This window comes from Gallus gallus, chromosome 2 (genome assembly GCF_016699485.2).
Source record: "Gallus gallus isolate bGalGal1 chromosome 2, bGalGal1.mat.broiler.GRCg7b, whole genome shotgun sequence".
NCBI lineage: Eukaryota > Metazoa > Chordata > Aves > Galliformes > Phasianidae > Gallus > Gallus gallus.
Genome location: NC_052533.1, coordinates 24,653,823 through 24,677,975, shown reverse-complemented (window position 1 = coordinate 24,677,975; position 24,153 = coordinate 24,653,823). Strand labels below are relative to the sequence as shown.

Sequence of the window (24,153 nt, the reverse complement as noted above, 5' to 3'; positions counted from 1 at the left end):
TTATGACAGGATTACATTATTCAAGGGTTTACAGTTTGGCCATATAGATTTGCACATGAACTAGTACCTGTACATCCTTATTGTACCTTCTTTCTCCTCCTTAAGCCATGTACTTTCCAAAGTATACTTCTCCAAAATACAAAAAGTGGAGAATTTCTTTTTAAAATTATGCTTTTAACTTCAAAAAACCTCACCCACAATAGCACTCTCTTAATTGTTTTTACATCTTCAGGGGGAGTAAGGCTCTCCTGGTCCTCATGGTCCCCTAAGGCTCCCCACCACAGGAAGTCATGAGCTTAAGGGAACTGATTGCAGTATGTTTCTATCTGAATCTTTCAAAGTATGATTTTTAATAAACATGCTCATTTTCTAATGCATCAAATTCAATTTCCTGAATTTTGAAACTAAAAATGATGCAATTCATAGATTTTTGTATTTGCATAAGGTGGCATTCCAAGCTAAATTATAATTCCAGTGGTTGACTTAGCCACTGAGTTGTACTTTAAAAAGGGACAAGTTTCATTTTTGGAAATAGAAATCACATTCTGCTTGAAAAAACAGCACATTTTTTTTCTGTAATAACGGTTGTCTTTAGGAATTTAGCAATGGTTTTGATAAATGAAACAGGCTAAAATTTATGAAAAAATAAGAGTAATTCAATTAGAGTAGTATATCATATATCAAAGGCAACACTGGCAGCCTGTATTTTTGTGCCTATTTCACTGCCTATTTATTCTTCAGTGGTGCACTTCCTTTGGTACTGTTGAAGTCAGGCATACTGACTTGCTCCCATCTGTTTTCAGTAATCACCTATAGTTTCTCTTTACAACAAAGATGAGATCAGTTTGTGTGTTCTTAACATTTTTTTTCACAGTAAAGTATAAGAAATCAGTTTAGTTATTACTTGCAGTTATCTCATTATCTAATTTTGATTTTAAGAGGAAGTTCTTTAGGTATGAGGGAATGAGGAGCTTAAATATGACATCTTCCTCATTTCTTGAGACTTCCTGATAGTGTAAGCACGCTACTGACTTACACTGTAACTGGTAAGAAGACATTGCCATTTACCTGGTGGCTGTGAGAATGTGAGCAGAGAGAGGTGGTAGAAAGTCAAGTCACTGCAAATGTTGACATTGGAGCATTACACAGAGAACACAAATGAACAGGTTTCTTTAATGAAGTAATTTGAAGAACAGTTTGTTCACATGCATTCCAGTGTGTCACAATTGGTTGTGACACAAACTCAACTTCCTTTAGCAGGTTGTATTAATTTGCTGATACGTTCATTGGTCGCTTTGAGCAACCATTGACTTTGTAGGGCACAAACATCAGGTCCTGAGGCTCCCTGTTTGGGTATCTAAAAGAAGAATATCTGAGGTGAGTATTTAGTTTATCAGAATCAGACAGGAGTGAAGGAATGGAATCAATTATTCCAAGAGATGTTTTCTCTCATGAAGCCTAGCATCTCAGTTTTTTACTATCTTAGTCTTTAGCTTTCACCTTCTATTACAAAGGGATGCGTGTTATACTCTTACACTGTAGGCTTATGTTATTTTATACACATGGCCCTTATGTTTTACAGTAGTTTTGTTTACTAATTGTGTTCTGATTAAAGGCCGAATAAGATGCCCAAACTTATCACAGTGCATAATCATGTAGATACACCAGAGGGCAGAGTTTAGACAGCATAAATAGTATCTATTTATTTTATATTTTACGCACATTTAGTTTAATTTAACTCAGCAGCTAAATGATCACTTGCTTGGTATATTGCAGTCTTATTTTTGATGACTATATGTTACATAAAGCATGAATAAGAATGTCACTGAATTAATATACCTCAGGCATTAGGAAAGCTGCTTTTTGGTAACTGTTTAAAGTGTGCACTTCAAATCGCATCAGTTAGCTGTGTTTCCTGACAGGATTAAAAATCTACGATGTATTCTAGTGAATGTTGCCATTCTTACTGTGTGAAGAACATACTGGGGAGAAAAAAAATGTAAATTTAGGGCATTCAATTAGGGCATTCACATCTTTTGACATATTATATTCTTGTACTATAGAGTAGTAGCCTTCCTTCTTGGTTTTATAGATCTGTATCATATTCACAATCAGTTGTGGCTATCCAAGTGAAAGAATGGTAACCTTCTTGTCTCCCTTCATCCAGAAGCTCTCTCATCTTTGTCACCTCTCTCTGTTCCTTTTTATTTCTTCTGTGTCATTTGAGTTGCTGTAACTCAAATATCAGTCAGTATCCACATTCCCTCAGATCATGAACGATAATGTAAAATTCATCAACCAGTATCTTATTATCCCCTATTTCAATCTGGTAGGGCTATCTACCCTGGTAATGGAGTTCTGAGAGGTGGAGTGTGAAAGGTCACTAGCTACAGTGGATAAAGTGAGCTGCTATGGCACACCAGGGATAAACTGCCTACGCTTTCCAAGAGGTTAAAGCTGTTTCATGTAAAAGTTATGCCCAAAGGGAGTCAGAACTTGTCATCTGTAAATTCATTTGCCAATTTAAAATGTATAAGGGCAGCTCTGAAAGTGATGCCTCCTATTGTGGCCTGCTAGACATTTAAATACATTCATATTGCAGAATTTGTAGGTAATCTGAATTTTCTAATTCTAATTTATTACTTCTGTCCCTCCCTGATCACCACTATTTTAATTTCTTTCAAGAAGAATATAACATTATACCCGGATTTATATGTGCCTTGCAAGTTGTTTGTGAAACAATGAAACTGATGCTAGTTTTCTTTGGGTTGTACATCCTCTTTACTCCCAGACACTCAACGGTAATTTCAGTCCTCCCAGTATTTCTCTTTATTGCAATGCACCCAGGTACTCCTCCTCAAGCCTGAGCTCAGGCTGTAAGGGATTCTATGCTAATGTCATATCTCTGATGTAGCCACTGCTCCTTGGAGAAACTAAAGAGGTGTGGCTGACAAGCTGATAGATAAAGGCATAAACTATTTAGAAGCAAGTATTTTAGTGTGAAAGTTCAGCCATGTAAAAAGGGAAAGTAGTTGTGCTCCTGGGCTGACTGTCCCTTTAACAGAGTGACTTGGTCTCCCAGTCAGCACTGGCAAAATGCCAGATTGTTTTCATTTAAATTTTGGCCAACTGAACAGGAATAATGGACCATAAAAGATCTTGAGGCAAGACAGAGACGTTTACAAGTGGATAGACTATTTATTTGCAGTTTGTTTTTCCATGCTGTGTAACCTACTGGACATGTTTTCTATGCTGACAGCTCATTCAGTCCACAATTTGTCCTTTGAATACCTTTGAAGGTAGGAGACTTAAAAGTTATTTCCTTCGTACTTTTAAGAGGATTACACTGATAGATTCTACAGATGTAACTGCTTGGTGGAGTTGGAGATAGTATTTAGGAAGGATAGCTAAATTTGAGATATTATTGGTTACCATTATTAGTGACATTTCAAATGACTGTAAATTAAAGGCTTTTAAAAAATGTTGTTAATGGAGCACAGTCTTCTCTAGAAATATGTTGAATTACTGACTTAAATATTGCAATATTCACTTTATTAGTGTATGTTGTCATAATATTCTACTGTCTTTACAAACAGTATTGCACACATTGTTATAATAATGTACATTAATAGTACACTCATGTACTGAATTTCACTGCTAAGCCATTATTTTTTGGTAAGAAGTTGTCCATGCTGATTCTCCAGCTGTAGGTGATATATTTGTATCATAAAGCACTCAGATCTATTTATTCCTAACAATTAAAAATTTCTAGAAAATAGTTATATTTTTTATTTTCTGTAATATCTCTATTTTAATACAAGTAGACTAATAGCAAAATATGTTGAGAGCAACATAAATTAATGGCAATTTCTTTTACCCTACTTTGCTGTATGTTCAACTGAAAGTTAAAGATAGCACTGATGTTTTTAAGACTGAAAAGTGGGCACTGTGTCCTACCCATAAGTCTTCTTTCATAAAACACATGCTAATATAAATGGGAGCTCCAGTTGGGATTGCATTGGCTGCTACACTTAAACCCCTACGTGATTATTTTTTATAACTGTTTTTAATAAGTTGCCTCTAGAATTCTGTTTCCTACAAATGTGTATTCTGTCTGTAAAAATGTGTATTTATTTATTTGTATTAATTCATGCAGTGTTCACAGATATTTCTTTTTCTTTTAACAGGAAGCTGAAGTCATCTAATTTGGGATAAATGTCATTATGAGGAAAAAACATTCTTTCTTTTGCTTTCTACTTCTGGCTGTGGCAACAAACCAGATAGCAGATGGACAAACTAAAAAGAAAGGAAAAAAGTCTTATTCTGTTGTGCAAAGTGATGAAGGTAAAACCATTTTCTTAAATATCCGAGTCGACCATATTGCGTATCTTCTCATGTTTAAGAATAAATACGAATGCATTTATAAATGTAATTTATTTCGATTACTGATAGTCAAAAATACTGAGTTGTATCATGCGTTTTCTTGGCTAGGCATTACGATTTGACCTGTTATTTCAATTGACACATTTTTCTTTTAAATGATAAGGCACCTATTTTTCATTTTGAAATTGCATGTGGAAAATTCGTACTTTGTGCACAAAAACAATTAAAATTCTGAACCAATCCCATTAAGAACTTAATTTGAAAGTGTTTGTCTGTAGATCGTCTTTAATAACACTGATATGAATTAAAGTAAATTAATTCAATTACTCGAGTTAATAGAATTTATTGGCATTTACAATGAAATTCTCTTCAGAACATTACTGAAAAGACAGGAATTTGGGGGGAAATGGTTTGAAGATTAGGATTGTTGCAGAGAGTATGTAATGCAGGTGTGCCCATCACTGACAGATTTAACTTCCTTGTTCTATTGCAGATGATTTGTGTCTCATTGATATAGTCTTCATCGTGGACAGTTCAGAAAGTGCCAAAAATCAGTTGTTTGATTTACAGAAGAATTTTGTTTTAAGCTTAACTGACAACATTTTCCAGATGAAGCCAGTTAAATCTCAGAATTATAATGTCAAACTAGCAGGCATGCAGTTCAGCAGCACAGTCAGCATTGATCATCCTTTCACAGCATGGAAAAATGTGCAGAATTTTAAAGAGAAAATCAGGGCTCTGGTCTACATTGGCCAAGGGACCTACTCCTATTATGCAATTTCCAATGCCACTCAGCTGTTCAAAACTGAAGGTCGCGAGAGAAGTATAAAAGTGGCTTTTTTGATGACTGATGGTGTGGATCATCCAAACAGCCCTAGTGTCCAGGGTATAGCCACTGCAGCAAGGAGTCTTGGAATACACTTTTTTACCATTGGCCTTTCCAAGAAAAATGTTAAGGAAGAAAAATTGCGCTTGATATCTGATGATTTATCCTCTAAACAAGTCTTATGCCTGGACGACCAGAACCTGATAGGTGATGTAACACTGGAATTGGTAAGTAATGCTGATGTTATATGGTCCCACATTTATCCATGACAAATTTCCTTTGTCAGGTTAGTCCTGAAGGCAGCGCAGAGATTTTCAGTGAAGTACAAAACACACATAAACACAACATATTTCTCCTGTTACAAGTATATATTTTGCCCCTGTGAATTTATATATTTACAAATCTATATATTTACAACAAAAAATCATCAAAGAGATCTCAGGGAATGGTGCTGTTGGAAGGAGTATTTTTGTAGTTCATGCCTCTGTGTTAAACCAAGAGTCAGGATCGAGTTGGCTTCTTCTTTCCAGCCTCTTTCCAAGGAGCTGTGTGCTTGAACAATGATAGCACAGCAATGACAGGACAGGGTATTCCCCAGCACAAGGGATGTGTCTCTGAACATATGGTAAAACTAGCAGTTTGCTGGTGCTGTCATGCATAACACTGGTAAAACATTGAGACCTTCCTCTATGTATTATGTTAGTAAGAGCATTAGCTGTCTAGTTGTTTTATGGTCATTATAGGTCACGTGGAGCACCCCCCTTCTCATACTGGAGAATCATTTCTATGTGACTAGTTTCATAGACTAGTTCTTACAAATGATGACAATGAATATGTTCATATTATTTATCATTTATCTTGGGAATTCTGTAAACCAGAGAGGGAAAATTGCTAAATTAGTACATTGTTAAATTAATTCTATGCAGAAATAATACTTTTTTTTTTTTTTCCTTTATAGGAAGCCTTACTTCGGAAGAAAGTAGGTTTTTTTTGAGTTTTACTCCTCTTACTTCTGGTTACTCTTATTTTACTCCTCTTACTCCTGGTTACTCTTATTAATACTAGATGGTATCTTTTCCTCCTGCAGTCTGTTTCTCTTGTAAAGCAACAGTGTTCCTGAATGAATCACCGTTCCTTTCCTGAGTATAGTTTCTCCCACCCTGTTCCTGATAAATCTTAACTTCCATTTAGTAGTATTGGTAGTAAGGCTTAAAAAACTTTTCCTTCTGAAGTGAAATAAGAACACTACAGTACATGAAAGTTCATTAAATGTCTCACTAGAAAACAACAGCAATGTCAGAATTGTCCAAAAATCATATAAAGTTTCACAGTACTTTACACTATGTATATGCAGCTTTAAATATTTGTAGTTGCATCAGTAACTGATTTGTGTTATTAATGAAGTTTGGGATTCAAACAACTGGTTTTGGTTGGGCTATACTGAAGTGTAATGTTGATTATAAATGAAATATTTATTAATACATCTTTTTGTTTGTTTGTTTGTTTTCTAATGTGTCAGTAGGCAAAAGCAGAGTTTTTGCTTAAGAAATCTGAAATAGCACATCTGAAAATGTTCTCCTTAATGTTTCTATTAACCTTTTAGTGTATGCAGAAGAACTGTGTCTGTGAAATGGGAATAAAAGGAGATAAAGGTGATCCTGTAAGTATGCATTCATGTGAAAAACCTTGAGAGTTTGCATTTTAATCATTGTAATCGGTGTTGTACTGTATTATAGTTGGTTAATGTGTTTATAAATCAAGATATTTTCTGTGCATACATGGTAAAAGAGAAGTGAGGTATCATAATATGTCACTGACATCTCTGTAAAGGCTGCTGCCATTTTAAGAGATCAAACAAAAAATCTGTCTGTAATCACATACTGTCTTGGACATATCTTTATATTACTAGGTAAGTGCCATGGTTAAATAGGTGCATGATTTTGAAGCTCAAATCAAAATGTTATCCTTGAAACCTGCAATAAGGAAGCAAAGGTCTGTTAGACAAAGGTTTATTTCTACCAGAAAATGATGACTTACGTGAAGAAAGTTCTAAAACTCTTCCTCTACCATTCTCTTGTAACACTTCAGAACATAACAGCTTCTTGGCCCAGGCAAAGAACAGAGTTCATGACCTCTGAACTCTTTTATATCTTTAATAGGTCTCCCAGAGACAGACAAGGTACATATGAAAGTTTTTGCCTTTCTCCCTAGACATTGAGCAACTGATCAAATGTTTTAAGACTCCATTTTAGGGTCACTTCTCTTTAATTTTTTTTGTAAATGACTTGGATGTAGGACTAGAAGTTGTTCTGAACAAGTCTGATTCTGATACTGACTTGGGAGGAGCTGTTGACTCTGTCAAGGGTGGGGAGGCCTTGCAGAGAGATCTGGGCTTATTAAGGAGCTGGGCAATCACCAACCACCCAAAGACTAACAAGAGCAAGTGCCAAATTCTGCACCTGGGATGGGGCAGCCCTTGCTATATATACAGGGGATGAGACACTGGAGAACAGCCCCAGAGAAAGGGATCTGGGGGTCTCGTTTAACAGTAAGTTGAATGTGACCCAGCAGTGTGCCCTGGCAGCCAAAAGGGCCAACCATACCCTGGGGGGCACCAGGTCCAGCACTGCCTTTGGGTGAGGAAAATGATCGTTCTGTTCTATGCTGCATGTGGCCCCACCTCAAGTACTGTGTGAGGTTTGGAGCACCAAAGTACAAAAAGGACATAAAACTATTAGAGAGTGTCCAAAAGAGGGGTACAAAGATGGTGAAGGGTTTAGAGAGGAAGACATACAAGAAATGATTGAGTTCACTTGGTTTGCTCAGCACAGAGCAGAGGAACTGAGGGGAGGCCTCACGGCGGCTGCAGCTTCTCACAGGGAGCGGAGGGGCAGCGCTGAACTCTGCTGTCTGTGACAGCGGCAGGGCCTGAGGGAATGGCATGGAGCTGTGCCAGGGGAGGGGCAGCTGGGGGTAAGGGAAAGGGTCTGCACCAGAGGGCAGTGGGCATGGGCCCAAGAACCAGAGTTCAAGAAGCATTTGGACAATGCTCTCAGGCATAAAGTTTGGTGGGTTTTTTTGGTGGTTCTCTGTGGAGCCAGAATTTGGACTAGATGATCCTTATGGATTCTTTCCAACTTGGGATATTCTGTGATTCTAAATGTGTAGCAGGTTATGACAGCAGCACCTATCATTCAGTCTCTTGACTTTGAGTAACGTCCAGCCCCTTGCTTCCAGATGAAAGTTTCACATTCTGGAATTTTAGGCTATTTTATTCAGAGTGATTAGATGCAACCTATAATATAATACACTATTTCTATATACATACACACATATAAATCAGTTTATGTATATATACACCACACACATTCATCAAGTTTTCTATTCCTCATCTTCATGATTATCCCAACCAGTCTAAGGATGTAGTAATTTCTTATTTTGGAGCTGAAAGTTGCCATTAGGATGTTCTATACACAGCTTTTTCAAATGAAGACAGCAGATAGTTATGGTACCTCAGTAAAACAGGAAGAAGAAAATGTGTTATATTTATTATTTATGTGTTATATTATCCAACCTTGCCGATTGGATTTTGGAATGCTGAATTTTGCTATAGTTTAAGATAGAAAGTAGATTTGTCATTGAACATCGCCAAAAAGAAAAACACCACAGATATATTATAATACCTATTTATTTATTTGTTTATTTATGCATGCTAAGTGGAAGTTATGTCATGTGTGCCATACCTGATTCAATGTGGATTTATCCCTTAGCTTATTCCAGAATAATTTTGCCAGCACCAAATCTGTAGTCTCCGAGGAACTGAAAATGTTATCCTTACCACTGTAATAACATTTTCCTGCTTTATTTCAGGGTGATGCTGGAGACAAAGGGGAAAGAGGTGAACCAGGACCAAAAGGAAACAAGGTTAAGAAAGCTTTTAAAAAATATAGGCACATTTCTATGTATTTTTGTCCAAACTACAGAGGTGAAAATAGCGAAGAAGAGATATGGTAAAATGTGGTTTAAAAACTTGCTTTTGCTATGAGACATTTATAGTTAGCTGCTTTAATAGTCAGAAAGAAAACCAATTTAAAAGTGCTAGTCATTCACTTGTTTCTCTAACAGCAGAGATCTCTGGATCTGTCTGAAGGCTTGTTAAGCTCCACAGAACTTTCTAACAACAGACAAATCTCTTGTATGGAGCAGCTTGCTCTGATGATTGAGGTTTCTGTCATTTAAAAACAGTAGTTGAGTTTTCTATATTAATTTTTGAGAATAGTGTGTTCATAATTGTATGAGGAAGCACTGATATTTCTAAATAGAAAAGGCAATTTTTAATCCTTGGATAGTGTTCTAGGTTCTAGTGTAACAGTAAGAAATAAAAGAACAATGCCTATTTCAATTATGTTCCTTTGCTTCCAATAGGGTGATGCTCAAAAAGGAGATCATGGAGAAAAAGGTGAAGAGGTATGTGAGTGCTACAGAGCTAACTCATATTTGGTTTTTTTTCAGATTGTTTTCCAGGTCCTAAGGATATCCAAGTTTATTTCCACTGAATTGAAAATATGTTTTCCATTTTTCACAAATCCAATTTATTTAATTATTTAGAGCACCTAAGCTAGGCTCTGGCTTAGAGAAGCATCTTTACTGACATAAATGCATTAAAAATTGCTTCATTCTACTCATGTGCTTAAGTGTAGAGTTGGGATGCCACTGACAAAACAAACTTTTGAGGCTACATGATTTTGCATTGACTGCATTGTGCTTTTGAGAAGACAGAGTTGAAGATGTCATCACTAACAACATCTAAGTACTTCTACAATGGCTTCTGACATCTGGTATTTCTCAGCTTGAATTCTTGTTCATTCCAAGTAGAAAGATAAACATTACTCCACACATAAGATCCGTTCAGTTTAAAAATCCTGTTTAAACATAATGTATATCTGCTAAAAGTCAGGCAATCTGATTGACATATTTACAGCCAATGTCATGACCACATAATACACATTTCTAAATTTGGAGATAATTACAAATTAAATGGTTCCAGAGAAATATTTTATTTTAATTAATGGTTTAACTTCTTAAGCATAATTAGTTATTGTTTTTTTCCTATGTAAATTATCAGCATGTTATGCCTTTGCATTTTCATTTATGATCACCCCTCCCTTTTTCTTTTTTTTAATTTTTTTGTTTTCAAACAGGGAGCTCCTGGTTATAAGGGTGAAAAGGTAAGATTTTTATAGAATGGATGAGCTGTAAAAATAAATTTTCACTTGGTGATGCATGTGAAAGAATGGAAAGAAAAGCCTGTCTTGTCTGTTTGTCATGAGAGCTCCCAGTGCAGTCCCTAAAAGTAAAGCAAAAATGTATGTAATTTATGTGAATTGGCAAACTGGTTTGTTAGAATAAAAAATGAGAAGTACAATATCAAAAATATAATCTAAATACTTTTTAAAATGCCAAAGACCACTAAAAAAGCTGCTAGAAAGAAGAAAGGGGAGTGCTGAATACAGGTTAAATAGAAAGAATTTGAAATTATTTGTTATAAACACAAGTAGATTTGTAATTAATTAGGTATTAAAAAACTTGCCATAAGGAAACTGACTTAAGCTAACTATTAATTGACACAATTAATGCTTGCCCAAAACAAATCCCAAGGTAGGCTCCTCAAACAGAGAAAAAAAACTTATTATTCAGGATCTTGTCAGATTCTAGAGCTGAAATTGACTAACTTGTCCATCATAGCCAGTAAAGAAACAGAGATAATCTGATTTTGACTAGTAATTCTTCATTTCATTTATATAATCTCACAATTATTACTCAGGAAAATAGTGGACATCACAGTAATGAAATTGGAATATAGAGAGAAATAGGATTTTTGGAAACAGCAAAGCAAAGTGGAAAAATACAGCAGAACTTGTTACATATTAAATACATTATCCTCTTAACGTAAGTTGGACATTTTGTAGATGTTTTCAGAGAGAAAAAGTATGCATGCTGAGTAGGGCACACCGTATCTTCTGCAGATCATGCCTAATGATGCAACTCTCAGGTCCTCAAAATCTGCTAAGCCTCTTGTGCTATGTAATGTGCTATGTAATCAGGACATCTTGTTTAAATCTTAACATATTGATTTCTTATAAAGGGTGAAAGAGGAGAATGTGGATCCCCAGGACTAAAAGGGGAAAGAGTAAGTACAGTTTTTATTTCAACTGTTGCACACTGAAAAACACAGGACATATTCATAAAATAGCTTGTAAAGATTACTGTAAAAATTGAACCTCTTATAATTCTCTGGTATTAGATATATATTTGCAGTAAAAATATTGTTCTTGGAAACCAAACACCCAGTTCACCATATTCTTTTTTCCATTTTGCAGAAGAAATGTGACTGAACACTTAATTTGAAGCCTATCCTAACTGATGCCAGGCACTGTTTACAAAAGACTGTGGTGTTGTGACAGGGTTGATCAGATTTTTTTTTAAATATAAATTCTTACTCAAATATATAATGTTATATTACAGTGGGAACAGGTTCTTATACAACCCGAACAACTTAAAGAAGATATCTGCTAGCCCATTGGTGCTGATATGTTTTCACACCTCTATCCATTTCTCTTCTTTTAATCTGAAGTGTAAAATTCGTGCAGTTGAATGTGGTTTTCATCTGGATTTTATAATATGAAAGATGAAAGGACAATGCAGACCTGGTAGAGATAATCATGTACGTTGAGCTCATATAAATCACTGATTTATGATTAGATACCAGCTAGACTACAAGTGATCATTCAGTCAAAACGTTTCTTCTATTTTAACATCTGCATTGTGCTTATCTTTGTCAAAGACCAAATTGAAATGTTTGTGGTTCCATTCACCTGCTCTGTAATGATGAATTACAGGTACAGAAATAAGGAAATATTTAATGCAGAAGTATTTGTCACAAAGAAAAAAAGAATATTATAATAAAAAATAAAAGATTATGTGTATCCTTTAAGAAGCTGGGATTCTAAATGGCAGCAAGTGAGCCAGAAAAGGCTGAAATACCATTAAAGAATGTGAAAGAGTTACATCTCTCTGAGGAATAAAAAGAGATCATTACTTCTTAGCTTCTTTATCCATGCAATATGCGAGAAATAGCGTGAAGTTATGTGAAATGTCTACTAAGATCAAATAATGTTGTCCAGAAGCTGTCATAGAACATAAACGAATCAGCCAAATAGATGTAGAAACTATATGCCAGTGTTGCTGGAAATATTCTTGATTCATTTCTGTTGAGGACAGTGATGAAAAGAAATGTGACATCTGTAGAGGATCAGGCATTATGATGTATTTAGTGAACTAAATTTCCACTTCCATGATTCCCAGCTTTACGTTCTGAAAGGTAAATTATTATTATTTTTTACTGAAAGTAATCTCTGCTAAACAAAATCATCAGAAACAGAGCAGATAGGGCAAAGAATAATTTCAATATTGCAAATTGGATTTTTGAACTGCAAAGAATTTATGAAAGATTCGTGAACAATCTGCAATAGCAGTTTCTGATAAGGACTCTTTCCATGGAGAAATAATAGCTAATGGAATAATAAAATATGGCATCTTGAAATGATTTTTGCAAACTATTAGTGTGATTCTACCGTCCTACAGTTTGAGCTACTGAGACTAAGTTAGCTGAAGTTATTCTGGTATTAGCACCATCATGTTTTCTCAGAATTCTGTAACTGATACAGATCTTGAAACTTGAAATTGAATTTCAGGACCTACGGCAAAGAACAATCAGTTAACCAAATAGTCATTCATGATGTTAACTAGCCATCCACAATATTTGTTCCATAAGAGAAGTATTTTAGCCATATGTTGAAAATGGAATTAACAGTTACTGAGCACAGAAGGAAAACAGCAGTACTGTGAAGAATGAACAGACTTACTAGAAAATATTTGAGCAGAGATATGCTGTAGTTTGCTTTGAAGTTGGTAATTGCAATTTCTTCTTAATCTAATAACTGAAATTTATATTCCCATAGGGTTTGGAAGGTCCTTTTGGCCCTAGGGGACCTCGGGGACCTCAGGTAAGGGAAGTAAAAGATACCAAATAGAAGAAAAAACATTATTTTCTGTAAGTTTCTAATCTACCTTGGAGTGGCCTGCTCATACGTCATTGTTCCTAAAGAGCCATTAACAATTTCATTGTGTAAGGGGACACGTCGGTTATAGTAATGTCAACAGCAGTTACAGTAATGTCAGGGAATTAAAATTAATCTCAGCTTATCAGCTGAGAGTGATTTAGAAGAAGTGATTTCTTACAAACAGAGCTAAAGTGTGAGGAGATGGTGGCTTATTTTATTTTCTTGGTCAGAAGAAATAATGTGAAAATTATTCAGATTTGAAATCAGTAACAGGAGACAGAAGAAAAGCTTTAGATAAAAAAGATTCAATATGTATGGAGTAGTAAAATATCTTTTCTGCCATCATTGCTTATTGAATATTAAGAATATGGTATTGGTATGCTGGGCACTTAACAGGATATGAGGCAGAAGTTGCTTGTCTTTCAGAGCTTAGCATTATGCTAGATTTTACTGTATGCAGTTCAGGCCAAACTCAAGAGAAACATATGCACCTTCAAAGAAAACCCATTCTATTCTTTGACTTTGGTGTAGGGCATCAGTGGACCTCCAGGTCAGCCAGGACTGAAAGGCATTCAAGGAAACAAGGTAAGATGTGGTTTTATATGTGTAGATATTATATGAGAAGAGAGGATACAGGAAGTCTGTGTGGAATCTTAATACTGCACTATTCTTTTTTATCAGTAATAGTTTTAGTGGTGTTCCCTGCACAGCAATAATAACATAGAATCATAGAGTGGTTTAGGTTGGAAGAGACCCTCAAGATCATCTAGTTCTATCCCCCCTGCTATAGGCAGGGATACCTCCCACTAGACCAGGTTGCTCAAAGCCCCATCCAGCCTGGCCTTGAATGCTTCCAGGGAGGGGGCATTCACAACCTCACTGGGCAACCTGTTCCAGTATCTCACCACCCTCACAGGAAATAACTTCTTCCTAATATCTAGTCTAATCCTACCCTCTTCCAGTTTAAAACCATTTTCCCTCATCCTGTTGCTACCTAACTTTATGAAAAGTCCCTCCCCAACTTTTCTGTAGACCCCTTTCAGGTACTGGAAGGCCACTATAACATTTCCCCAGAGCCTTGTCTAGTCTGAAGAGCCCCAGCTCTCTCAGCCTGTTCTCACAGGGGAGATTCTCCAGCCCTTTGATCATCTTTGGGGCCCTCTTCTGGACCTGCTCCAAAAAGCTCCATGTCCTTCTTGTATTGGGGGCCCCAGAACTGGATGCAGTTCTCCAGGTGGAGTCTCATGAGAGCAGAGTAGAGGGGCAGAATTACCTCTCTTGACCTGCTGGTCATGCTTCTCTTGACGCTACCCAGGAAACGGTTGGCCTTCTGGGCTGCAAGCACACATGGCTCATGTTGAATCTCTCATCAATCACCACTCCCAAATTCTTCTCCTCAGGGCTGCTCTCAAGCCATTCTCCACACAACCTGTGTCTGTGCTTGAGATTGCCTCGATATACATCATAATATACATCATCTACTTGATGCACAGTAGTAGATACACAAGGAACATTGGTTTAAAAATTTTAATTAATTTTTAGATCATGATTATGAAATCTTGAGAATGAGCTTTTAAAGTCATTTTTCTGTATTGCTTATATACTGGAAAAAACTCAGGGCAACTTTAAAATTAGTAGGAGTGTAAAGGTTAGTTACACTGAAAATAGATCATTTGGAGATACTGACTACAGCTTGTGAAGCAAAAACAATCGGATATCTAATTAATGTAGGCGGCCTTCTGACTTGCAAACCTTTTACAAATTGCATTATGTAATTAAATACAGTTGTCTTGCCCATGGGACAGCTATTAACGTCGTTCAGTACAGAAAGATCTTTTATCAGTTTGAAAATGTAGAGTCTAATGACAAATATATTTTACCACAGGCAACAAAATTCACATAGAGCAATTTGACAAGGATGCAACATTCATATTTTGTTTCTTAGGCAACAAGTTAATTTGAAGATCCACAGAAATAAACTCAGATGTAGGAAGTATTTATGGTAAAAGGTCTGGACTACTGGCATCAACCATGATTTTCCTCTCCTGACAAGTGCTTTTTCATTCTTCTTGTTTCTTCATCTTTTTACAAAATGCTCGATTAGGAGATTTGGTACAGAATATTTCAGAAGTGAGGAAAGAAAGAAGGCAGTGGATCTGAAAGAAGCTATTCATGCATGTGGTGGAAAAGTCATGCCTCTCTTTAACTTAGCAGAGCAAACGACAGTAAATTTTTAGTTTGCCATTTCACACTGATGAGCTCAGGATACTATACTATTAGATACCTTAGTTAAATACTAAGTTGTATTTGTTGTATGTTATTTGTTGTCCTGAAAATCTCCTCATACACTTACCTGTCTGTAAAATATATGCAGCTCACTCTCTATAATTCACCTACCTGGGTTCAATATTCATGGTCTTTTGCTTCACTTTTGCTGCAGATTTTCACTATGTAAAAGAAAGTTTTCTTGTTTGTCAGCTTCCAACTCAGCAACCTTCTGACTGAGGTTTATAGACAAGGTTTTCCCAGGATCAGACATACATGAAAACAAAAACTGTCAGAAAAGTCTAATTAATACACAGGTAATTATACTTAAAGCTAAAGAATATAGGAAAAAAAAAAAAAAAAACACATATGTATGTTTAGTTTCTCTCTTATCACTACTTAGTGCCAAGGCCAACTTTTGCCATTTCAGAGCTTATTTCAGATGAGTGAAAAATTTTTTAATGATCAGTACAGATCATCAGTAGTTGTTTATAGCTTAATAAACACCCATTCAACTACTAAAGGTCAAGGTCTTTTTTGGTTCAGACATAGCAAACTTTCCAATATTTTTTGTCCTTACAGAGAGATTAGTCAGTTGCTCTTTTAAAATTAGTTTTCATGACACATAGTACAATATATCTGAGAAGTAGCAGTTATTTATAGTTGCCCTGGGTAAAAGAAATAAGGCTATTCTTGGTGTACTTCCTTGTACCCATGGCTTTTCTATGCGAATACTCTCTGCTTATTGAGCTGACTTCACTGATTCAACAGAGATGAAGGCAGTTCAATATGACATAAAACAGAACACCACTACTGAACATTTATGTTCATTGTTGGTGGGCCATGTTGAGGTTTGAAAGGGGAGATTCAGTTCCTCACAATACAAACTCCAGATCAAGCTCAGTCTACAGATGTTTTGGGTCTCCTCTGTGAAGTCTGCAGATCACTGATGTATCTGTCCATCCCCAGCCTCCTTAAGCAGTGCCATATCTCTTCCCCTGCTTTGCAGTGCCTGGTGGCAGACATAGCTGGAGACAGTGTTGTTTATGTGTTGCCCAGATGCTGCTGGCTCTGGCAGCCACCAGCAGGAGTGGATTGATGATATTGCAACTTTAACTTGTCTGCTTTAATTTGACGTGTCTGATGCAACTTAATATGGGATCCAGAACCATTGTCCAAGAAATTACTTGGAAGAAGTTTCATCCTTATTTTCTTCTGTTATTCATTTGCATTTTTTATTCTCTAATCTTATGAGCACACAGTTCTTACCAGTTGCACAATCTGATACTGCTCTATCATGTTATCGGTGATCAGTTGAACAGGTCTCCAAATCCCACTGCTTGGATTCACCACCTTTCCAACTACAGCCTGTTTCCATGTAGATACCTAAGTTTAGGAGTATTCATATGGAGTTGAATCATACCCTCAATCTCTTAAAGTCTTTCTGTTGCACTTCAAAATCAGCCCTTCTCTTTAATAACCTCTTTATTATAAAAGCAAACAATGTCATCTTACTTTTGGCTTTTTTTTCAAGAAGGAATGTGGGAACATACTGAAGAACATTTATCCTGACAGAATGCAGGCATTAACTAAAAAATTTTTGCTATTAAGCAGATTTTTAAAAGCTTTCTCTATTTGCATTTCTGTAAAGTTATTACATCTCAAACATATCTAAATAGTTTTATTACCAAATCAACTTTTTCCATAAAGATGCCAAAGTGTCTAAGACGACAAATTTAAACTCAATTTCTGTAAAAATAATAATATGTTAACTCATCTTTTACTTATATTAGTATTAATATCCCTGACTAAATACATTTCTGTTTAAACAGATGTTGAACTTGCATGTTAGCAGAAAACCCACCACTCATCATAAAACAATGATTTTAGAATAAAAGAAACAGAGAGGACATTTTGCTCACAGTTAGGAGTTGGGAACTGACCAATCTCACTTTTTGTCTCTGATCTTCTGAAACAATCATCGTGGTCCTGTTCTCCAGAGAAAATGACCAGGATAATTCCACTTGGTTTCTGGTTTACTTCCTGTTTTCTGTTGGCAGTGTTTCACTAGAGAGGTGCTAAATTGTTACAGCCAAAGTCTATGTTGTGGTGACCTTCATACTAAATTAGAATACCAGAAAGAAAATACCCTTCACAGCTGTACTTAATGTATCCCCTTAGAAGGCTGATGAGGGTCATTCACTTTAAGGCATACTTCAGCTTCATCAACTGCAACATATTATCTGCATTGTAACAAGAAACGAAAACATACATCAAAGCATACCCTACATCTCATCTAGGCATAGAACATGTAAAGAAAATTACAAAAGACCTGGAATAAAAACAAAGAAACAAACAAACTTTTGTAGGTCTTTCAAAGTTAACATACCAAGTAGATTAATTAAAATTGTAGAACTTCAGTTTATAACCCTCCATCTGTTGTAAAGATATTTGACTCTTGGTCTTGTAGGAGTACAAAATTCCTGGTTTTTTTGTGTGGGGTTTTTTTTTGTGTGTGTGTGTGTGTGTGTGTGTGTGTGTTCCCTAGCCTACAATAGGTTTTTACTGGAGGACACAAAATTATTATTTCTCAAACAAAAAAGCAAACAAATTAAAAAACCCCTACTATCTCACTGAAAGAAAGATTATAAGATTAAAAATACCAGAAAGAAAAATAAACAGGAAGTCAGCAAAGAGAAACCTGTGCTTGAATCTGCTTCGGTAATATCCTGTGTTCTTGCCTGGACTGAGAGCAGTAGGTTAGATGGCTTGTTAATAGATGGTATCTTAATTAAATCAATAGTATTTGCTTTTGTTAGGCATGCTTCTCGAAGATCACATTGAGCTTATTACAGGAAGGCACAGGCTTTCATAAAGGGACGTAGTAGGTAAAGTTAGTGCTTTCTGCTGATTGAAACAAAACATCTACTTGCTCTGTCAATATGATGTACTCTGCTGTAAGCTGCAGTGCCCAGAAACATTATCCAAATAGAATCTCGTCTCTCTTCCAACATTTCTAGTAGCCTGTTTTGTGTGATTTAGGTACTTATGTTCCTCATAGCACTTAACTGCATTGGCTAATACAGGAAAATAGCATCCTGACAGACTACTGCCTTTGATTTTTTTTTTTGAATTATTTATTACTGCTTATATCATGTGGTTATATTCTTACTAGAATACACCTGTGCCATTCAAGAGCAATGAAAGAAAGGTTGTAGGGAAAAATTGAATATTCTAACATAGAAGATTTTATGCATCTTGGTTTCCTTTCTAAAAAGGAAACAGAATCACCATATTTTTCTAGAAAACAAGGGAGTTCTAAGAATGAATTTAATGTCTTAAGTTAATAAATAATTTTAATGTCACATATTGCTCTAGCAGAACTCTCAGTTCTAAGCTTTTGCTGCTTTTCTGCAAAATGAATGTACCTCATCGGGATCAGCAATGTAAGATGTACAGATACACTTCTGCATAGTGTTCTTGGTGTTACATAAATGAATTTGCAAAATGCATATGCCTGTTGTCAAGTTTTTCATTAATTTACTCAAAAATAATTGTTTAACTAATTTTTAATGTAAAAATGCATGTTCATACAACAGCACAAATAAGGTTCTGTAACTGTATTCATGGCAGTTGTGAAAATCAGGGACGGACTGAATATTCAAAAAAAAAAAAAAAGAAAAGAAAAGAAATCAGTGGGTAATTCACAAACAGAATGATTTGGTTACACATTACAAAACTGGGGCATAAAATCAGGGAGTGGATACGACTGTGTGGGTGAAGTGGCCATCTACAAGGTGTTCTTATGGCTCTCATTTCAGAAATAACATTGGGGTTGCTTGTTTAAACTCGTAGACAGGCTACTGAAAAGAAACAAACATATTTCCAGGAACTGGGAGATATTCCTTACTGGAAAGACTGAGAGCAACACATTCTTTAAAAGCCACTGTTAAAGTGAAAGCTACTCTGGAAAATTTCATATGCATTGTAAGATGCTCAATTACCATCTAACATGAGAACTGATGTGTATTCAAACTTCTGAGGAATGAAACAGTTAATTTGACTGCAGATATCAATTAGTTATTTCCACAAAAACATCTTGGAGTAATACTTTGATGCAAAATCCATTATTGCATTTTTCCCTGAAAATGCGTCCCAGAATAAACTATTCCTGCTCCTTCTCTCATGACATACAGATTCTTTCCTTGCCTATTTGGCAAGTTGCATCCTTCCCAGGAGACAGAAAAATGCAGTTTCCTGGTAAAGTAGCACAGTTGCACTGTAGCACAATTAGCTTAGAAATGTAAAATATCAGTAATATCTATTAAATATCTGTGTCTGCTTACATTGCTGTTCCTACTGTTTTCTTTGAAAAGAAGACCATTAAATTTGAAAGGTTATTTTTCACTTTAGCTCAATTGTTATAGCTCAATCATTATAGCATTAAGGACTCTGAAATACAGTCTTTCTGTTCCTTGCAGTGTGTACTTGCTTTCTTAAAAGCGAAGAACTTATTTATAGCAGAGCTAATCATAACAAACTCTTTGCTGAGGGTTAGACTGTTAATTATATTCCCCAAATTCTCTAGTTTTAATGTTAAAATGTTAAGCTCAGATGGAGTGAAGTTTCCCTTCCTGTTGCTCTAGTTGATATTACATGCAGCTTGAAGAAAAATCCCAACAGAGAAGGAAAGTAGAATTTGAGTAGTGTTCAACAGCAACAACAACAACAAAAAAAGGTAATGACAAGGAGGCTATTCTGGAAAGCAGAATTTTACCTCTGAGTGTCAGTAATATCACTGAGAGCAATTAATTGTTTTAATAAATTTTGTATTAACTGTAGAACCATGGCTGCAGAAGATTAATGCCAGCCTTATTAGTAATTCATATTATTAATAATGTGAAGTTAGAATTACACTGTCTTTAGAACAGATAGAAATAGTTTAAGTTTCTGATTTTGCTTCCTTTCTGGGAAAGGTTTTCTTTTCCAGTCATCTTCAGGGATTCTCCTTTATCAAAGCATAAAAAATCTACCAAAATTGAAATTGTCATACTAGCCTAGATTCTATTTATTCTAATGCCTCCTTATAACATCTGCACTAATGCCTATGAAGAAAGCTGCCGTGAAGCTCATTAGAGGGCACCAGTTATTGAAGAGAAAAGTGTATAGTTTTTTATCATGATTATAAATGAGCATTTGGAAGAATATAAACTTCACTCGGACTCCCATTAAGACAGCACGTGTATTAGCGTAGCTCTAACACATGGGTGAACTTGAGAAGGAACAAATGATTTGTAACTGGAAGCATTCCTCAGAGTTATTGTCTTTGGAAAGTTCTGTCAGAACCTGCCATAAATAGATATGAAACACTTTCCAAATGGAACAAAGGGACGTGGTTTATTGTTTCAGCTGAGAGAGGAGCCTGTATTTACCAAATGCCATTTTTCAGAATGGAACACGTTCCTACATGATTCCAGGTTTTGCTTTGACAAAAGAAGCCAATATGTTTAGCCTGACCATGGCTTCCTACTCAGATCTTTGTGAGTGAATGTGTGAGAGGGACGGATGGGAAGAGAGCACAGGAGGGAAGCACCATGGCAAAACATAAATATGCGGCTGTGCCCTTGGGAAAAACAAGCACCAAGTTCAGCAGCAGCTACAGCTGGCTTGTCAACGTGTGTGTGTGCACCATTTCTAGCAGTAGCAGGGTGAGAGGGCATTTCTTGTGGATGTGATCCCTGGCAGAGCCTACAGCTGCTCAGGCTGGAGGCCAGAGCTGGGATCCCATTCCAGCAGTTGTCAAATTGAGCTCATCCTGTCAGCATGTGAATTTAGTGGGAGGAATGGTTATCACACTAGCATGTTTTAAGCAAGTCTTGCAGAATACTAAAAGGAGTGAGAGAGATTCTCAGTGACAATGGATAATGGAGGAAAGAGAAACCAAGGCAATTGCTGTGCCACCTTCTGGACTTCCCCATCCGTACAAAGAAACCAACTTGCTCAAAGCCTGTTGAATCAAAGTGCACTTACTTCAGTAGTCTTCTGATGCAGGCTCAGAAAGTGGGGAGACAGCGGTAGTCAACTATTTATGTTGTGTCACCTTTCCAGGCTGCCATATCCCACGGGGATACTTTTGTACTGGAAGTGGAGCACACCATGGGGTGTGCTTCATCTGAGTGTGCCCTACTGCAGTGCTGAGACAGCTGGTACCATTCTGCACCTCTACAAACCGATGCACACTCAGATGCTGAACTTCCATTAATACTTGAGTCATTGTGATCTGTCAACAGTAATGAAATTCAGTAGGCAAAATGACTCCTTTTGGAAATGAAAAGGGGGCTTCTAAGTCACTTCTGAAAATGTGGCTTTTTGTGTATATTATTTTCTAAAGAAATAGTATAAAACATTTCCCTAAAATTCAGCTAACTGTTCACTTAAAGGACAGCAGTGCTTAAAATAGAGTTTGTAAAGAGAATTAAAGTGAAGGCCAGTACTAGCTTTAGTTGTATTATTCTTGGCCTTCTCTAAATTTCCTGCTGATGGGAAATAATAAAAATTGGTTTTGATCAGCTGAATTTAGAAGGACATTATGTTTAATTCCAAATTAATTCCATGGGGGAACTGGATGTCCAGAAGATGGGTCTTTTGAGGAGAAAAAAACAAAACAGCTATGAACAAAACAGGCCAACTCTAACCTGGAGTGCAACAGGCCCAGCAGTGCCAGCTGGGAGAGTTTGTCCCACTCTTCTCTGCTGTGGCCTCATGGTGTGGTCAAGCACTGTGAGCAGTTTTAGGCACTGCATTATAAAAAGAGCATAAATCTGTTGGAGGGTGTCTAAAGGAGGGGTTCAAAGATGGTGAAGGGTCTAGAGAGAAAGACAAATGAGTAGTGGTTGAGTTCACTTGGTTTGTTCAGTGCTGAGCTCTGCTCTGTGGTGACAGCAACAGGGCCTCGAAGGAACGGCATGGAGCTGTCAGGGGAGGGGCAGTTGGGGGTTAGGGAGAGGGTCTGCACCACAGAGTGGTGGGCATGGAACAGGCTGCCCAGTGCAGTGGTCACGTCACCAAGATGCTGGAGTTCAATGGGTGTTTGAACAATGCTCTCAGACACTGAGTTTGGATTCTGGGTGGTCCTGTGTGAAGCCAGGAGATAGACTCAATGGTCCTTGTGGGTCACTTTTCATTCAGTTATTCTCTGAATCTATTATTCTAATTTTTGTTATATCAGTAAAGAAATGCATCATTTATGATAATCTGGATATGCTCTGACTTGGGACTCTGGTCCAAAGCCTTCATGAAAATAATTACAGTTATTTAATCCAGATGGTAAACCGTATCAAGAAATACATTAAACTTTGTTGTTACATCCTATATTTTGGCAAGAGCTACATGCACAGAATGCACACTGAAGCAGTATGGATGTCCTATCCTATTAGTTTCTCAACTCTTCTGGGTTATGTATGGTTTCAAAGTTGTACCAGCTTTCTCTGATTTTTATCTGCCTGATAAGAATTATCTTTTTGAATAAGCATTAAATTTTGTAGCTATTCTTCAAATTATCATATCGTTCTATAGTTATCCCAGACTATCCTACTAATAAGGAATTCTAAATTGTCTTTGAATTTGTAGATGTTCATTGTATGAACTTTCTAGAAATAAAATGAAAATGCATTTGAGGCATGTTATTCTTCGGTTGAGATAAAATTACTTTGGAATTCTTTGTGCCTATAGTATCACAGAATGCATAGTTTTCACTAACTATAATGCTTGAATTTCCAGCTGAGCCTTAATCTTCCAAGAAATTGTTAGTATTGAGTGGTTAGCCTTCCTACGTACTGGAAATAGTATGTATTTAAACACACGTAAGCCCAGTGAGGTCATACTCAAGGTCCCTTGTTGTACCAGGGCCCTGGGGCAAATGAATGTGGGGATATCATAGCAGATTTATTGGAATTTCTGAACAGAGCAGTGTGGAGCCTGTTCATCACAGTGGTTGTAATCTGTGTGAAGTGCGTGGAAGGAGAATGTATATCTGTTATTAACTAACTGAGCTTGTTCTGCTTTGGAGAACTTTAAGCTCTTTAGGTTGCAACTAATTGGAAATAATTACTACATTAGTTACATGAAGTTTTAATCTGATAATTACTTAGGTTAAATTGGATCTTAATAACGTTTTAAGGCAGTGATTTCAGAATCTATCCACCGTTGTGCCAGGACTAGCATTTGTAGCATCAGTCTATGGCAGGTACTCCATGCAACGAAGCTCAGACTGCAAAGGGTTGTATCTGCCTGACTCCTGCTTATATCTCCAAGTGTCTGTTTTGAGGGGATCTGATGCTTGTTTTCTATAAAAGATATGATGGATTTATTAGAAATTTATTAAACCTACGAGAGTATTAGGAGCTGTTTCAAAGATAACACTAAGAACGACAGTTATACGGTGAAAAAAGTTTTAGTCCTATGTTTAAAACATAAATGTAGCTCAATTTCCAAATGAACATCTCTCTGGAAATAAAAGGAGCAAAAGAAGCACTACCAAATTACTGAATGAAGTCA

At 36.4% G+C, this 24,153-nt stretch overlaps 1 protein-coding gene across 4 annotated transcripts in view; it reads left to right on the top strand.

Annotated features, from left to right (window-relative positions):
• Positions 1-24,153, top strand: part of COL28A1 (collagen type XXVIII alpha 1 chain) — a 65,786-nt gene that overhangs the window by 1,493 nt on the left and 40,140 nt on the right. For 3 of the 4 annotated variants that reach the window (XM_040696538.2, XM_040696537.2, XM_040696536.2), the window contains exons 2-11: positions 4,188-4,344; positions 4,877-5,436; positions 6,168-6,188; positions 6,813-6,869; positions 9,080-9,133; positions 9,635-9,676; positions 10,411-10,437; positions 11,355-11,399; positions 13,231-13,275; positions 13,864-13,917. In XM_040696538.2, the coding sequence (XP_040552472.1) occupies positions 4,224-4,344; positions 4,877-5,436; positions 6,168-6,188; positions 6,813-6,869; positions 9,080-9,133; positions 9,635-9,676; positions 10,411-10,437; positions 11,355-11,399; positions 13,231-13,275; positions 13,864-13,917 (1,026 nt within the window). In that variant the 5' untranslated portion in view covers positions 4,188-4,223. Of the gene's footprint in view, positions 1-3,144; positions 3,300-4,187; positions 4,345-4,876; positions 5,437-6,167; positions 6,189-6,812; positions 6,870-9,079; positions 9,134-9,634; positions 9,677-10,410; positions 10,438-11,354; positions 11,400-13,230; positions 13,276-13,863; positions 13,918-24,153 lie in introns of those variants that run through there. The other variant, XM_015281906.3, reaches the window with a different exon arrangement.